The sequence below is a fragment of the Teleopsis dalmanni genome, chromosome 2, assembly GCF_002237135.1.
Source record: "Teleopsis dalmanni isolate 2A chromosome 2, ASM223713v2, whole genome shotgun sequence".
Taxonomy (NCBI): Eukaryota; Metazoa; Arthropoda; class Insecta; order Diptera; family Diopsidae; genus Teleopsis; species Teleopsis dalmanni.
This window is the reverse complement of record NC_051847.1, coordinates 200,757,768-200,776,007: the sequence shown is the minus strand read 5'-3', so window position 1 is coordinate 200,776,007 and position 18,240 is coordinate 200,757,768. Positions and strand designations below refer to the sequence as shown.

The following is an 18,240-nucleotide window of genomic DNA, read 5'->3' as shown; positions in this document are numbered from 1 at the left end:
AAATTTAATGTGTAATGGAGAGAGAAGACTTCGTGTGTTTGTCAACGCGCGTTGATGTCTAAAGGCCACTTAAGATTTGAAGGTCTATAAGCTTTTTATTTTAGAACATATTGTATGAAAGATAAAGTTCTTTTTGCCTTCTTTTTTATATCAAACTGTTTTCTATCTCATACTATAGTTTTACAGACATTAAGTATTTAGGAGAAATCATTTAAACATTTTAAAGTCGATATAATTTAAACAGATGAGTAAACCACTGATTCTATGATCAATATTTAAAATTATCATCTGAATAAATAATAATGCTCGTTTTAGTTTTTACTAAAAAGTCAACCGTGCAACTAAAGAGGGGAGTATCAAACTTTATGGACGGATAATTTGATTGTGTATATACCGAGTGGATTGAAAATATTAAAGGACGTTTTCTCCATACTGTTACCTGACAATGATAACATTAATTCCGCCTCCAATGTACTCAAAGTTTCCAATCGAAAATGATGGCGTTGGGAATCCCTAACTTACTGATGACAAAGTGTGTGTTGCTATAGATCTACAGAATCTAAAGAGAAAAGAGGAGAGAAGTGCAGATACCCTGATGTAAAATATTAAATTGGCCCGTATCCGTGCAGCTTTTGGTCAATGGTTATGCGGTTACTCTACCCTTGACTATCTTTTTATTATGTAATTAATACTGGAGTAAGCCTACGCACATAATTTTGACATCTTCCATGTTTTGTAGCTTTTAGTAACCCCATCAGGTTACTAACTTACTGATAACAAAGTGTGAGAATTGCAGATGGCCTCATGAAAAATGTTCAATTGGACCGTATCCATGCGGTTTTTGGTCAATGGTGGTGCGGTTAATCTACAATTGACTATCTCCTTATACTGCAATTAATGCTGGAGTAAGACAGCGAACATAATATCGACATCTTCCACTTTTTGTAGCTTTTAGTAAGCCCATCAGAAATCATATGAGTTAAGTAAATCAGTAAATGATTAGTATGTGGATTTGCTCTTGACTGACAAATGTTACGATCTATAAATCACTCATTATACCTGTACATCTGCATGCCGCAAAAATATTAAAGCTCTCACAGAATCATAAAGCTGTACTGGAAGTGTCTGAAGTTCTTCGTAAGTTTTTTCGTCCTCTGTGATTTGACGATGACTACTGACTCCGAATCGACCACAATTTGGACGAGCTTTATAGCAATATTGCCATCAATGTAAGAAAGTTAACATCCAGCGACTGTGTTATCTACGTCGTATTGTACGGATCGAAAATTATGCTTTAGCTATAATGGTATTTGAAGTTGGTCCCCAAGACCAATGGATTTGTCGTTAAGAATTTTTTATTTATCTATTTCAATTAACTGAAAAATCATGTAAAGTAATTTCGTCATCGTCATCATTAAGCATTACAGCTTACAGTATTTCTTAGCTTTCACAATTTCATACTTCCATGATCTTGTTATCATCATCATTAACTTCTACTATTTTATGTCTAGTACATAAGAATTGGCTTTAAACTAATACAAATTAGATCGCCTTCTCCTGGTATGGTATGGTAGTTAATTATCGTTCTCTGTAGGTGTTTTATATGCAAAATTTATTAAATGTAAGGAATAGAGTCTACAATTTTCTTAACTTTTTCGAATATAACATATTTTTTTCAATATCAGTTAGTCGTAAAACGAAGAATGGGTTTTTGTTTGTTCTTCTATATCTTATGCTAAGGCTTTTCAATAGATGGTACAATCCGGAATGGGTTTTTCCATGCACTACAATTTTGTTTCATTTTTTCCAATCTCATGGTTGAACTTTACGGTGGTACAATCCGGAATAAGTTTTACAAGATTGTAAAACAAGATTGTAGTGAATGTCTCTGTCTCAGGCTGAGGTTTGCCAGTTTCTCCCGTCAAGATTTTAATTTCTTTTAACTCCTTCGGGTACAAGATATTATTATAATTTAGTTCTTGAACATGGAATGGGCTCTAGTATTCATGAGAATCTTGTTTAATTTTTCTCCATCTTATGCGGAAACTTTTCAGCGAATGGTTAATCTGAAATGGGTTTTACCATTTATTACAATCTTGTTTTATTCTTCTCTATCTTATGCGAAGGCTTTTATTAGATGGCATAATCCGGAATTAGTTTTACCATTCACTAAAATCTTCTTCTACAGTATTTTTCTCTGTCTCACGGTGAGGCTTTTTAGTAGATGGTGAGATCTGGAATGAGTTTTACCATCCCCTTCAAACTTGTTATATTTTTTTCAGTCTTTTGCTGGGACTTTTTAGTGAATGGTACAATCCAGAATGAGTTTAACTATTTATACCAATCTTATTTTATTTTTGTTTATCTCATATAAAGGTTTTTCATTAGATGGCGTAATCCGGAATGGATTTCATCATTCATTACAATGTTGTTTCATTCTATCTCTATCTTTTGCTGGGGCTGACTAGTCTCTCTTGTCAGGAGTTCTAGTATACAGTCCATATGATGTGTTTTTGTTCGTCATCTGTGTCTGGTATGTAATGGATTGTACGGGTTACATCCATGTTTACAGATATAAAGTATCATTTTTAATACGAGTATTTTGGTATGTAGTGTTGTCTTAGTGCTATTATCTTAAGGCATGAGTTTCGATCTGTAATGAATCACAAGAAGTAATGACTTTATATTTTATGGCTTACAGTTTTTAATGATTTTTCCTTTATTCCATGCCGTAAGTTATTAACAAATAAATATAAATAAGTTTTTTTTTTCCAGTAAATAAAATTGTTTAAAGTTGTATAATAAACAATTTATCTATAATTTTTTTTTTAATTTTATTTTAATTTTATTTTTTAAATAGGTTTCAATGATTTCCTAAACGAAATGCAAATTTGAACCCTTTTACGTATGCGTTGCAGTTTTTGTATGCAAATTAAAACTGTAATTGTGATGAGTAAAACTAGATTTGGAATGGTATTAAGTATTCACAACTAAAATAAATACGAGTATTGTAGATAAAAAAAGTAAAAATATAGAAAATGAAAATAAATTGCAAAAAATAAGTGAATATTAGAATGACAGTCATTGTACGTCTCTGTGGATGCAGTAAAATGAGTAGCTTTTGTCAAGTTCAGGGCCGACGTCTATTTAATGCATAACAATGTAACAGATACGCAGATACTCAGATATTCAGATACTCGTACGACGATGACAAATATCGGCTAGCTTGAAAGACTGACTGACTGTATGTGAATAAAGCGAATAACAAATTTCGTATTAAATCGTAACGAGTAAAAAATGTGCTCTACTTGGTTTTTGCGTTTATTTATAAAAATTACTTTTTGCTTGCGTTGTCTTTAATTTGATTTGCAATCTTCAATTTGCATTACGAAATGGCAGAACGGCGTAAGATGCGTTACGTATCTTGTATCTTGCGTACGACAACTCATATATCTATATGAAATTGTGTATACATATTTGTATATGAATGTAATATATATTTCATTATTATACTTTTTATGACATTTCATTATATTTCCTTGGTCATCATAAACTTTAGACGCCAGCGATGAGCGGAAATCTATAGTTTACTGTAAAGAAAATTGATGAGTTGAAAAGTGATATTCCTTTTAAAAGAAATATTCCTTTTTGATATAGTTTTTGCACTAAATGCATTTCTTTGTTTATTCTGTAGCAGAACTGTGAGTGAAATTCTTTGTAAAATTTACACTTATTTTGAAATAAACGGACAGACAGCAGAAAAAGAATATTGAATGCTGTATCTGAAAGTGTTTCATAATGTGAGTAAGATGGTCTGTTTACATTATGTTACGTCAAGCAAAGTTTGCGATTGAAGAAGTTTTTTAATAATTGCTATAATGTAAATTGCAATTAAGGAAAGAAATAGATACACAAATGCAAATATATGTATATTGTATATATATATATATGTATATATGTATATGTATATATATATATATAGTATTCCCTTATAATAATAATAATATATTCACAGGCGACAGACGGCTGAAGGTGTGCTCTACATTTATTTTTACTTCATACATTATAATACACTTAAATTGATATACGTGTAATATGTACACGTATATATGTACACGTAAGCGAATCAAAATATCTTGCAAACATCGAGTTATGTTATAATCCAGTTATTTATTGTATTATTAGACGTAGTCGAATGGATCTGGAATTTGGAAATATGTTATTTTATACTTCCATGACTTCGCTATCCTAATCCTATTATTAACTTTTTTTGTTCTTATGTGTGATATGTCGGTTGGTATCCTATCTAACAAACTCATTCATCTTAAAACTGTCGCATTTTTTAGTGACCGGGAACCCAGAGTTTTTTTTTTGTTTTTTTTACTACCCTTTATTTATACAACTGCTAATTAGTGAACTATTTATAATGGATTAAAAAATAAAAAAAAATAAAACTTCTTTAAATTAAATAGTATAAGATAATTATATCCTAGAGTAAGGAAAAATTAAAAACTAAAATTACTTTTACTCTAAAACTTCAGAGGAAGCTGGTGTATAAGGACCCCTTTAAGAGAAGCCTTTATAAAACCAATTCGAAGTGTGTAAAAAATTTTATTAAAAAATATCAATTATTTCTTTCTTTGCTTTAGAAGTATAATTTTTAGTAGAATTCGATTTCTCCATCTGTTTTCTTACAACGAGTACGGACTGTTATAAAAAGTAAGTTTATATTCTAACTGATAGACAGGGAGCAATTAAAGCTATTGCAGCAGTATGCATTTTATCTTAAAAAGATTACAAATATAGACGATCTATTAACTTAATTTCACATAGCCGTAAATTCTAATGTTAAGTGGAAAGAACGCATACATGAGCTAGCTAGGGATGGCGCCTTTTTTATGGAATTTTCAATGCCTGCTCCTGTCAGGCACAAACGAAATTTGATTTATGTCCAGTTTTTGGGATAAGCAAATAAGTATTCAGCCAGTATTTTCGCAGTACATAGAAGTAAATACGGAATTATCTAGATCAACATCTGTCTTGATACGACACTGAACTATAGGATAGCATGAAGACTCAGCAAACTCTGTCGAAATTTCTACTTGTCTACCAGCGCTCGAAGTTGAAATACCGGGTCACCTGTTGTTTCTATATGAAGGCTTGTCCATCGTCAGCCTTAAGCTAAGGGGTATTCCATTCTTTAACATACTTAGCGATATTTCTATCATTAGTATTGGCATTTATCAATATGTTTGGCTGGTTCGAATATGCCCATCCTTTTGCATACAACTAAGTATTTCTCTTAACGGTTCTTAGGATACAAAACGGCTTTCTTAGCTAATTGGAAAGGATTTGAACCTCTTTTCACTTCATTTACGTACCTATCTCGGTCTCTCCAGATAGAAAATCTGTAATAAATTTTCAGTTCAAATATAGAATTAAGGAAAGGAGCTAAAAAACTTTCTTTTAAATTTTGTTTTTACTATTTTTATGTTATTTCTTTTAAATTTTATTTTAATTTTTTTTTAATTTTTTTTTGTATTTACATTATGTTGAGGCTAGTTGAGTCAGTGCACCTGAGCAGTTTTACTCTTTATTAACTGCGAGGTTTCTTCAAAACCGCTCTTTGCGCCTTGACTAGATTATTGTTTATCACTTCATCAGACTAAGCAATAATTGACCTCAGATCTGCATACCTCCCTGAGGAGCCTGTAACCATTCTGAGATTTGATATTGTATTATGTATAATTAATGTAATTTATGAAATCTTTCATTGGAATCTAACAAGAATTTATAAAACTTTAAAGCTATGCTTAGGCTGGAAGTGTGAACTTGGTTATTTTGTCCATCAATAATTAACAATAATTAATAATTAACCATTAATATGATTCTATATAAAATTGAAATAAACATATTCATATTACTATATATATAAAATAATAAGATATATAAGATATATAAAATAAAGAAGATATAAATCTGAAGAGAAACTGAAAAGTCTGACTATAGAATTGTAACCTTGGTTGTTTTGTTATCAAATAACTAACTTAAAAGGTAAATTAAGTATGATTCTATATAAAACAGGGACAAATATATTTATGTTGCTATCTTTGTCTATGATGAAATTGTAACTGGCTTGTAATTACTTTGAGGACATTTGTACCTAAATGTTAATTTTATACATAAAACTACTGTTTTTGTGTTAAAGTAAAACTCTTTATATAATAAATAAATTATAAGTTTATAGAAGCAAAAAAACTTAAGACTGAACTCAAATTATTTTACGGAATTGTGAAATTGTTTGACAGCAAACTTTGATATTAAAAACAAGTGGTAACGCACACATACATACGTACATGTGTGCATACACATACTGATACAGCATTTTGTATTATGAGACTCTTAAGTAGCTTAGTGATGAAATCATGCATTTTATGGAAAATTTAGAATTTATTAACCTAATTACTTCAAGCGCCTTTAATATTTTTGCAGAAATCTGATTCAATATGCAAGAGAAAAAATTATAAAAATAAACAACACATACACAATCCACAAAATAAGTATAAACTTGAAAAATATTTTGGAGGCCAAGGTCAACTTTATACAAGCACATAGATGTGCATTCAAGCCCAATTCCTGTCTAACACAAACAAAATTGTGAAATTTAAATTGCAAAGGTTTTGGATGTATTCGTATTACTGCTGAGTAAATATTTAAGTGTACGCCTATTCCAGTGGTACAAGGGCAAAATATGGCATAGTGTGTGTGCCTTGCAATTACGCCCTCGCAATTGGTCATATATGCTTTGTAAGTGTGTGTTGTTTGGTGTGAGCAATGATGTATGCAATCCTTGCACTTTGCAGAAACGAAAGCTCAGTTAAAATAGAAATAAAAAAAACTAACAAAAAAGAAAAAAATGAAAAGAGCTTGCATTTTACTCTTCCTGCCAGCATCAAATAACCACACATACACATTCGCACATTCATACACATTTATACTTAAGCTGATTTGTTGCTATAGCCACACTTTGCTGTTGACGTACCGGGAAAGCTCAGCGAATAAATTTAATGGACAGTGCATCGCGTATGACTCTTATGACGCTGATGCCATTTGCGTTTGCAGCTGCTGCAGAATAAATTGAACAAGTTTTATATGTGTAGGTGTGAAAGTGCGGACTTTGTGTGTTCTCTTGCAGTTCGTGTGCGAGTAGTGGTGGCTATAGTTATTTTACGTTCACCAAATTCATCCTTCATCCGTACGAATTCGCTAATTATATCCTGTGGTTTATTATAGATTTGAGCTGACCGTAATTTCGGTTTATTAAAATAAAATAATTAAAAATAAGAATTTTGCAATAAAAATTTTAAGTGCTTCATAAAATATCTGGAAGACTTGTAAGTTTAGAATAGATGCTTTTCTATATAAATAAAAGATAGATGCTTCGTGCTCTGTAGGTTGTGGTGGGTTATTGTAGTTTGGATGTCTTTCAATTTACTTGGAATTTACTTTCAAAATTAGTGTTTTAGTATTTCACATTCAACTGAAAGACTACAAGAGATGCAAAATTCAAAGTTTTAAAAAGTCATATTTTATTTAATATTCTACGTAGTCGTACTTATCGATGTGAAATGTTTTACACCCTATGATATGGTTATCTGTTTTTCCATTGTCAATAGGCCCCCGTCAAAACATATTCCAGGAAGTAGAAGGCGTTGTTCCGTGCAGCAGGAGCTGTCCTAGGTTAATTGAGATCAGGATATACCCGCATGCTGAACAGGTACAAACAGAAATAGAAACAGTCACAAAAACAAAAACATCAATACCCAATGTTTCCTCCAATGGCAGCTCTATCCCCCATCCTCCATAATATTGCCCATCTATTGTTCTGCCCTAATGCACATTGAACCTGCCACATTGAAGTCGTTGGTTTTCTCTGCCTTGAATCTGGGTGACTTAAATTCAAATTCTATTCATCCCCAATCAATTTTTATTCCGAAATAATTTTCTCCGTTCTCATACTATCTCATATTCTTGTATTAACTACCCACATCCTAACTCAATGTGTACGTCTATGTAACTCATCTTATATTATCTGCTTAAACTGTAGGCCACAACAACAATAATATTTTACGCGGAATTATGTTTTCTATATTTATATTTAGTTATACAAACTGCTCAGATTTATATTACAGTTATTTTTGAGAGATATATTTATGGCAGTACGTGCTTTGTTTTAACGCCTACCTTTGTTATTCGAAACTATGCGTCCCGGTTAAAAATATTAAAATTACAGTCTTAAGATTTTTAGAGAACAACTCTATTTTGCATTATTTACGAAAATTAACAACAATTTGGAAGCTCCGATATGACTAAAATGCATGGTTATCTTACAAAGATATGCATTAAATTATAATAGAATATTAAGACCTTCAAATAAACAGTGAACTTAGACATTGAACATATTACTTCATTTTAGCTCCCATAAAAGTAGAATTTTTGGTGAAATATCGGCATTCCAGTAGATGGCGAGACGAACCACATCCAAATGAATATCGAAAGGTTACAGCTTATCATAACATTGTCCAACGAATACACATCTAATTGCTTTGTTATCTGATCATGTTGTGAGGAAGGAAGATAATGCGAAAAATGTGTTTCAGAGGTTATAGTTTCAAATAGGAACTGTAGCTGAAGATCATAACTACAGTGGGGTAATAAACATGAGAGAGCAGTAAGCATAATTTGTGTATGATATAATATCATCTAGAATACTTATACCTAGATGAGCTATAAGACCATCGAAGACAGTAGGCAAATACAAGATACTCATACAAATAGCTTCCGAAAACAAGGTGATACATAGAAAATCCATAGTTTTTTATATATGTATGTATCAGTATAATAAAACGATAGGAACGATAGAAATCCAAAGAATTCCGCCTATAACAATTAAGTTATATGTGTGAATATCTTTGTTGTTATTTGGACACAGCATTCTATTGTAAGAAGTACTTTAATATTTAATAAAAGTAATAAATACAGACATTCTATCCGTGTACCATTAGACTGTTACCGCAACCACAATGATATTTCTATTCTAATGTCAATTGACCAGCACAGCCGAAGCTGTGGGTCGTGAACTCCGTGGTTTTAGATTTACATTTCCTGTCGGATGCCCTAAGTGAAACTTGCTCACTAGCATTTATATTCCAAACAATATCAAGTGCTATCTACTGAATTTTGTCCGCCTGTTACAACTTTGTATCTTAACCACAGCCGTAATAATACTTCTATTAGAGGTAATATCATAACATAAAGACCTTCTAAAAGCCTAAAAAAACTGATGTCGGCATCGTCAATAAAATATCAAGGAAACTAAATTGGTTCAAGTCTGGCAGATTGTTCTTAAATTAAAAAACACAATGTGACAGAAAACTCTATACTTAAAAAAATTAAATTACTGGAAGATGACACTTCTTATTAGATGTCGATGTTTACTTAAATACATGAAATAGAGGGTAGTGCAGCGGATCTGTGGTTATGAATAAATGAAATCGAAAATGAATTCATCTTTGGACCTTATTTAATCAATGCCACATATCGACATAAATTTTGTTTTTGCTAATATAAAATTTAGTTTTTCATAGAATTAGAAAATAAGATAGGTAAATGTTCTATGTCGCTCTCAAGTTAATAGTGAGAAGGAAAAAGTAAATTCTGTAAGAGTTTCGTATCGTGGATTATGATTGAATTCAAATAAGTCTCAAATACGCTTAGAACTACAGAAAACTTATTTGAAAGTAATCAGAAAGTAGTAGTAGTAGTAGTAGTAGTAGTAGTAGTAGTAGTAGTAGAAAGCAGTCAAGCTATATTTTTAAGCTGAAATTCTTGTGCTAACATATATATATATTTCTATGTTTTTGGTGCTAACACTTTGTTTACCAGATTTTATAAAATATATATATTCCTTTTTAGAAGAAACTTTTTAGATTTGTTTTTTGCAATTTACTGTTGAATTTCGAATTCGAAAATCATTACAAATAGCTTTCATAAACTTTTTGAAAATATGAGCTTTTTCAAATATTAAAGCTTTATAAACGTAATACGGTATTTTTAAAAACAACTAGAAAGCTTTTACGATATGTGTGCTTTTAGGTCGTGAAAGCTTTTTTGGTTATTTTTATAAAAAATGAACCATAATTTATATAATAAATTATTATATTAAATTATTTATTTTATAATATCAGATTGTTTTAAAAGTAATAGACTGATAAGAGGGAATATGATTTTTAATCCCTGTCTCCATTTGTATATCTAATATAGCTGTATCTCTTTGTACGTATATCTGTAGGCACGTTTTATTTATGTTGCAAAATATAAATGACCAATACAATTTATGTAGCATACTGTGAAGCAGTTTTTGTTGTGATTTGAAAAAATCCTGTCGGCATAATGATATCGAAAATGTAGTATAAACTAGAGATAATGTTGTGATAGACTAAGAGAATAAGAATGACAAGTGCATACATATAATATTTGCATTCTTTCAGATTGAAAATAGTTTGAGTTTTAATTTTAAACATGATAAAAATTTAAATAAACAATAACATATAACATATTACTGCAAGTAGCTTTAAATTTTTTAAAAATTAATAATAAAAATAATAATTTTAATAATAACAGCTAAGTCTTTATTTATACGAACGAAAATGAGCTGCTAATACGTACGATAGTATGTGTGCTAGTATATAGAAGAAAGCTTAAGATAAATTCATTGTAGATAATATATTTTTTGGATTTTAATATCTCAGTATAAACCTAATTAGATATATTCTTGCTTATAATTGTGAAATGTGGACACTGAATAATTGTGGAATTACAAAACTTCTCTTATATATGTCCCTATGAAACAGATAGATGGCTACTTGTATTTATTAATGTGAACTGAATGGTGGTAATATCACATGACTCTTTATGTGTATGACCCAATACAATAGACAAATTTCCTAAATATAACTTATATATATATATATAGTATTTATATAATATGGCCATATTCAATAGATAAATGACCATTCTTACTTATAAATGAAAATTGTGGACACAAAAAAAAAAGTGATATTTAATTTATTAGATCCTCATATATATAGACTTGTACAATATATATATGGACCATTTTAAATCTTTGTTTATGTTTAGTTGTTATTCGGGCATAAATAACTTCTACCATACTACCATACCACTAAGAACGCCTTCTAATAATTGATTTCAATTTTAAAAGACAATAGAAGATTATTATATGCAGATATTGGATGGAGGATAATAATAGAAAGATCAGAGAAGAGAGACGGCAGATAGCCGGAGAACGATGTAGTTTAGAAATTACTTGTTCACATCGAAAGTAGAAAGAAAGTTTTAAGAGAAGAGAATAAACAAAATAATATTTAAATAATTAAAATCTTTTTACGCTTTTATGTATTAAATTGTCTTACGAATTAAAACTGTTATGATGACATTGATTTTTATACAATATAGTAAGTTGTAAGTAAGAAACTAAAAAAATGTCAATAATAATTGTAAAAAAATAATAATAATAAAGAAGAAAAATTAAATCGAAACCAATCAAAACATTTCGATTTATTCAATAATTGATTCCAATTTTCAAAGACAATAGAATAATCACATGCTCAAGAGCAGTTATTGTATGGAGAGGTATGGTGTCCTGCGGTGAGATATGAACCGCAATGGTTTGGACATTGAAATTGTCTTATGAAATTGTCATATCAGAAAGCCCAGACAAACTGTCATAATATGAACACAAATAATGTGACAAATGCATTGAAGGGTCAAATAGGTTTCACTTCCGGTGTGGCTTGTTTGTTTTAAATGTCAAAATTTATATATGGAAAAAAATAGATTTAATAAAAAGGACATATCAAAAGTTGGTCAATATAAAAAATTAATACTTCACATGAAATGATGGTCTTACGATTTATTCACGTAAAAATAACTTCAAAGCAAAATTAAATTAGAAGGAAAAATTGATAATAATTGAAAACGCAGAAAATTGTCAACGATTTAATTTAACAATATGACATTTCTCCAGGAAGAAATCAAAATATAAATGGAATAAATAACATATAAATATTTGAAAAGGATAAAGGAATAGAGGGAAGCACATTTGTACTAAAATACATGAAATACATTTTACTATGGACTTACATCCATGAAATGCCGATATATGCATGTATGAATGTATGTAAACTACTATGCATTTGTAAAATAATTATAAGGCAAATATATTGAAATTGTATATAAATTTATATATGTATAATAATATGTAGTATCTTTAAAATGAATACAATTTCAATTAATATGTTGGCATATAAATGTGTAATTATTATTTGCAATTATATGTGTTTTAATCGGAAATGTTTTGAGCTAATTTTCAGCAATGTTTAAAAGGACAATTCATTTTGTAGTTATTTAATATTATACATATATATGTACATATATGTCACTTCACAAAAGGCCTTTACTATATGCTCGAATGCACATCGTCCTTTGTATAAGCTAAACAATCCTATCAAATTTGCACTATGCATTGTCCTTTGAATAATTTATGAATGCGAATGTTAATTACTGCATTTAACCTCAAACATTTGAATATGTATAATTAATTAAATATTAATTACACTTCTTAATAGAAATAGTATTTTATATAAAACCAATAAAATAAAATTTTTTTCGAGACGTATTTTGAACAGTAGTTAATTACAACAACAATTCTTTATTATTATTTTTTAACTAATTGAATTTTTGACTGTCCATACAGCTGTATTGCCAAATACCCAATCATCAGTGGTTTTGAACTTATTCAAATTTTGGAAAATTTAGATACTAATATTTCATTATTCGTGGATAAATTTTTGAGACTACAAGTACCGAGGGTTGAACTCGTACGCTACCAGATAAATAAATAAATAAGAAATATTAATTGTTGTAATTTATTACTGCTTAAAATACTTCTCTATTAAAACTATAGATTCTATGAAACAACAAAGCTTTTTTCGTCATAATTGACTTTAAAAATCCAATCAAATTTTATTTCTTCTATAGTTTTATAAAAATAGTTAATTTGTGATACATAAAATATGAATATACCATTGACATACCTGTGACAATTTTTGAATAAGGATAAAAAAAAATAAAAAAATTGATATAAAAAAATGAGATAAAAAAATGATCTATATATATAAATTTTTATAAATGAAAACTAAAACAAATTAAAAAGATAAAATTAATAAAGTTTTAAAATTAAAAATAATTTTTAATAGATATTTTGTATCTCAATTATATAACATAGAGATATATATAGTAATAAAATAAAAATAAAATAAATATAAAAAATATATATTTATAAATAGCAAATTAAAAAATGTCAAGAAATAAAATAAATTAACTTTGAAATTTAAAAATAATTTTTTAACAGATATTAAGTTATGTTAGGTTGGTGTGGCGGTCTTGTGTACAAATAATGGTCTGTTAATATATCACGGAATAGAAGAGCCACAACCGTAAAAACAATGTCAGCATACCAACAATGCTGAAATGCATAACTTTCCTTTTTCCCTATGACGTCGCTCATCTGGTCGCTTTTCCTTCTAACCACACTACTCTTAGTCCGATTGACCTTTAGACTCATTCTCTTGCAATGACTAAATTTCTGCGGCTGAACCCGGGTTGATTTCAATTGTATCCCTTCTTCTTCCCCCTTTCCTTACTTGACATGTCGCCTATCCACATTCCAGTCCATGTCTTTGTCTTGTAATTCTTACATGTTATCTGCTTTTCAAATCCCTACTACAACAAGAAAAAGTCCATCTTAGTGAAAGTGAATCAAACTGACAAGTCTATATACTCGGTCAAGTTAAAAAGGGGTTCAACGATTTTCCATCTATTCCTAGCTAATGGTGGACATTGATAGATGAGTTGGAGTAATAAATTTTTATGAAGAATATAAACATATATTCTTCCCCAATTCTAACATTCTGATTATCAAAATATTTAGAAAATAAAGCTTTAAATACGCATATAAACACTTTAAGATACTTTTTCATCATGTATAGAAACTCATTTAAATTAGATACCAAATTGTAACTGAACTGATCAGAATGTGTAAATAGTCGTTTAATGTTTATAATAAACATTTATTTTTAATGACACTTTTATTATTATTTTAAGTGTAAATCAAAAATAAAATAAACAAAAGCGCAAATGTTTTTATCTTTATTATGAGTGAAAAATGTGTTTAACTGCAATAGTATCTGTGTTGTTTAGATAAAGTATCTGCTTTTGTTTACGATCTATTAACTGGAAATGATGAATTAACAATGATAGACAGAAATATAGATCAGTGGTATTTTAGAACTTGAATGTTACACTTGTTTTTATTAATCCGCATGGAGGGTGAAAAATCGTTTCACGTCTTTGGGAAGAAGACTTTAAAATCTTCTCAAATATTTATTGTGGCTTCAATTATTTTAATGACATTAATAATAACCATATTTTGTATTGGTTTTCTAATGCGTTATGAAGTAGATACTGATGTTTCAAATGTAGCCAGTGTACATTATTGGAAGGATAAATTGACAATGGAGCAAAAAATTTGGTTCGATAAGGGGATTAAAGAATTGGAAGCTACACTCAGCCTAGAAAACGGTAATACCAAAGTCAAAAATGTTATTATTTTTGTGGTCAATGGTATACATCCAACGTCTCTTGCTGCAGTAAGATTCTTAAATCAAAATGAAACGATCAAAGAATTAAGTTGGGAGAAATTTCCGTACATGGCACGTTTAAAGGTGAGTATAAAATTGTAGTCAATTTAATTTTACTTGAATCCATTCTAATAAAGATCTTAATATATATTATAGAGTAACTGCAATCACTTAAAGATATGTGATCCTTTTACCAGGGCAACTGCTTTGTTTGGTGGTGTGCAAACGAATGATAAGGTTGGTGGATTGGATACAGCGGTACCATTTCAAAACTGCACAGCAGCAGCTAATCAAACACATCACATCAAAAGTGTACTCGCACACGCGCAGGATAAGGGTTTGAATACCGGTTTTATTACAGAAAATCGTGTCACTGGACCGATAATAGCAGCTTTGTATGCACATACGCCAGATACTAATTGGGAATGCGATGCGTCAATGCCAAAAGGTGAACTCACTCAAAAGTGTTGGGACATTGCACAACAATTGATTTTAAGTGAAACGGGTAAAAAATTAAATGTCATTATGGGTGGAGGACGTCAAACGATGGTCACAAATTCTTCAATTGATGAGTTTGACAAAGTGGATGTGGATGTTTGTAATTCAGTAGACGGAAGAAATCTTTTAAGAGATTGGCAGCAGCAAAAGCAAACCCTGAATCTTCACCACAAACTCTTAATGAATGCTCAAGATCTTAATGAATTTAGTGATAACAAAACTGATTACTTGTTGGGTATATTCACAAATAATTACATTAAAAGTGATATGAACTCAAAAAATATTGCATACCAAATGCCTACACTTAAATTAATGATGAATAAATCATTAGATGTGCTCAAGCGCAATGCACGGGGATATTTACTCGTTGTAGAAACAGGTGATCTATTACCTTCTGATGTTGAAACGGATTTAAAAACCCTAATAGAACTCGATGAACTGATTGCAGAAAGTACGAAAAGTAGCAGGTAAGTAAATTTATATAATATATTGTAATGTTATATATCATAGAACATGTTTTCTTTCACTATTATATTAATGGAAGCTAATTACACATGTAGCCTAAAACAAATGTAGCCTAAAACAAATTTCTTCTATGCATGTTATCGCATGCTCTCACCTTATAGGGTTAAGTATAAAACAGTAAGTTATCTTGTAAGAGAAAACATAGAGAACAAGTTAGAATTTAAATTACGATCTAAGCAAGCTTTGAGTAAAAAGCTTTATTTGTAAGCTCAGATCGTTTGAATATAAAAGCAAGAGCATCGCTCACTTTGTTGGATTTTGTCGGCTAAGCGTTTTAAAGTAAACATCGTAATATGTAGAACGTTGAAGTTTTCATTTTTAGTTTTAAGTTAGTTTTAAGTTTTCATTCTTTTGTACGGTTTTAAGAGGGTTAGAAGCGAATTCTACCCATTAATAAATATATCTTTTTTAAAACATATAACCGAACTCGAATGAAATATTGGCGCCCGAGCCAGGACACCGGAAAAAAATCTCGAATAAATAAAAAGAGATTTCGCGTGTGTCAAAGAAAAAATCCCTGCAATATATAACACCCGATAACAAAGGTGTTTGCAGTGGATTAAAAACTAACAAGTATCCTAATAAAGGAGAAAAGAAAACATTGAAAAAAGTGTTATACGTAAAGTGATCAAAGTGCTATTTGAATAAAACATTTGGTGGATTATAAAGTGAATAACAAAGTGGTGAAAAATTAAAAGTAACCCAAAAAAGGTTAAATCACAGAAAAGCCAAATTTAATAATAAAGAATCGCACAGTCACGAACACTAATCAAAATAATTTAACAAGAAAGTGACTTAATATAATCAGCCGCTTGAAATAAATTATTCATAAACTGTCAACCTGAACTGAGTCCAAGGTATACAGGAAAGCAGTGGTCCCGATATAAAAATAATAAGTATCCTCATAAAAGAGGAGAAGAAATTTAAAAAATATATATAATAATAAAAACAACAAATAATAATAATAATAATACATAACTCAGGATGGGAGATATCATAAGCGACGAGGAAGCCCGCAGGATTCAACTGTTGATACAGGAATCAACCGATCGGGAGAATGAGAATATGGACGATGATCACGAAGCCGTCCTAGAACAATTACGAAAACGATCAGCAGCCGCTAAGGCAGATCAACATTTGAAAAATCAAATTTTGAACGAAGAACGCGAAGCCATCCTAGAGCAGTTACGAAAGCGATCAGCAGCCGCTAAGGTAGATCGACATTTGAGAAATCAAATTTTGGAAGAACTCAAAGAAATTAAAACAATTCCTAAGAAACAAAATTAATTATTAAAAAATAATAATATAAAAATTTATTATTTTATACAAAAAGTGAAAATATTCGCGATACTAAAAATTAATAATAAATCGATATAAAATAAAATTACGATAAAATAAACACAAACATTTTCATTAAAAACATAAAATAAGTGTTCAAAAAAGCGGTATTGAATAAATTGAATGATTTGAAAGGATATAAAGGCAATAAAAAAAAACTATATTTTTGAACAAACAATATTGAAAATAATGTTTTAAATAACTGTACTACAGTCAAGATAATTAATCCAAAAACCAATAAAAATATGGCCATTAACTAAGAATCGTTAATAGACGAGCATCAACAAGAATTGCAAATTGTACAATGGACTACACAAGGTCTTACAACAGAACAACATCATCACTCTCAGGAACATCATTTGCCACATTCCTAACGAATTGGTAGAGGTATTCGTTTCATAAGAAAATAACAATAATGAATAATTGAATTTTTTACAATGTATATGACTAAAATATGTAAGATATGTTCTAATACAATTTACATATACTTATAAAATTTAAATTATTACCAAGAAATAATATAATAATTCTTACACTTAAAAAAATGTACATGAATCTGTTGAAAGCTTTAGAAATATCTAATATAAAATTAGCATAAAAAATTCGAATATTAATAGCTTAGCAAAAAAATATTACTAAATAAAACTTCACTTTATTTTTGGAAACTCTTAAGATTAAACAATAATTTAATGAATATTTGGGTAAAGCCTTATGTATAGTTGCGCTAGCCGGACTTCAAAACAATTGTATTTCAATGATAAAGTAAAAGAAGTATTACACCCTTTTAAACAATAATTTCATATTTAAGTAAAATACAGAAATACGCATGGAATTACGGAACTTCAAGATACAGGATAAAAATATCCGCAGTAGCCCAAAATTATATCGCTTAACCAAAAGTACAAATATTTATATAACGTAATGTTTTATTAACCACCTAAAAAATTGTTGATAAAATAGAGAATACTATTTATAGAAATTATAAATTTAAATTATTTGCGATACATAGGAAGCATTATAACAATAATAATGATAATCATACCTCATGATAAGCATGTAAATTAAAACTAATTTTATATAAGTTAAGATGAATTCAGGT

General features: G+C 29.5%; 2 protein-coding genes across 2 annotated transcripts in view; both read left to right on the top strand.

Moving 5' to 3' along the window:
- Positions 1–2,895, top strand: part of LOC119676562 — a 4,565-nt gene extending 1,670 nt beyond the window's left edge. The window contains exon 2 of the mRNA XM_038087801.1: positions 2,861–2,895. Within this exon, the coding sequence (XP_037943729.1) occupies positions 2,861–2,895 (35 nt within the window). The remainder of the gene's footprint in view (positions 1–2,860) is intronic.
- An 11,502-nt stretch (positions 2,896–14,397) lies between these two features.
- LOC119680537 (membrane-bound alkaline phosphatase-like) lies at positions 14,398–15,749 on the top strand. The gene is made up of 2 exons (XM_038093389.1): positions 14,398–14,864; positions 14,937–15,749. The coding sequence occupies exons 1-2, from the start codon at positions 14,436–14,438 to the stop codon at positions 15,747–15,749; spliced, it is 1,242 nt and encodes a 413-aa protein (XP_037949317.1). The 5' UTR covers positions 14,398–14,435.
- Positions 15,750–18,240: the final 2,491 nt, after the last annotated feature.

Bases quoted from the DNA above. Each gene is read 5' to 3' on its own strand.
- LOC119680537 (XM_038093389.1), top strand. From the start codon at position 14,436: ATGTTACACTTGTTTTTATTAATCCGCATGGAGGGTGAAAAATCGTTT. The intron at 14,865-14,936 runs GTGAGTATAAAA...TATATATTATAG, and splicing joins CGTACATGGCACGTTTAAAG to AGTAACTGCAATCACTTAAA.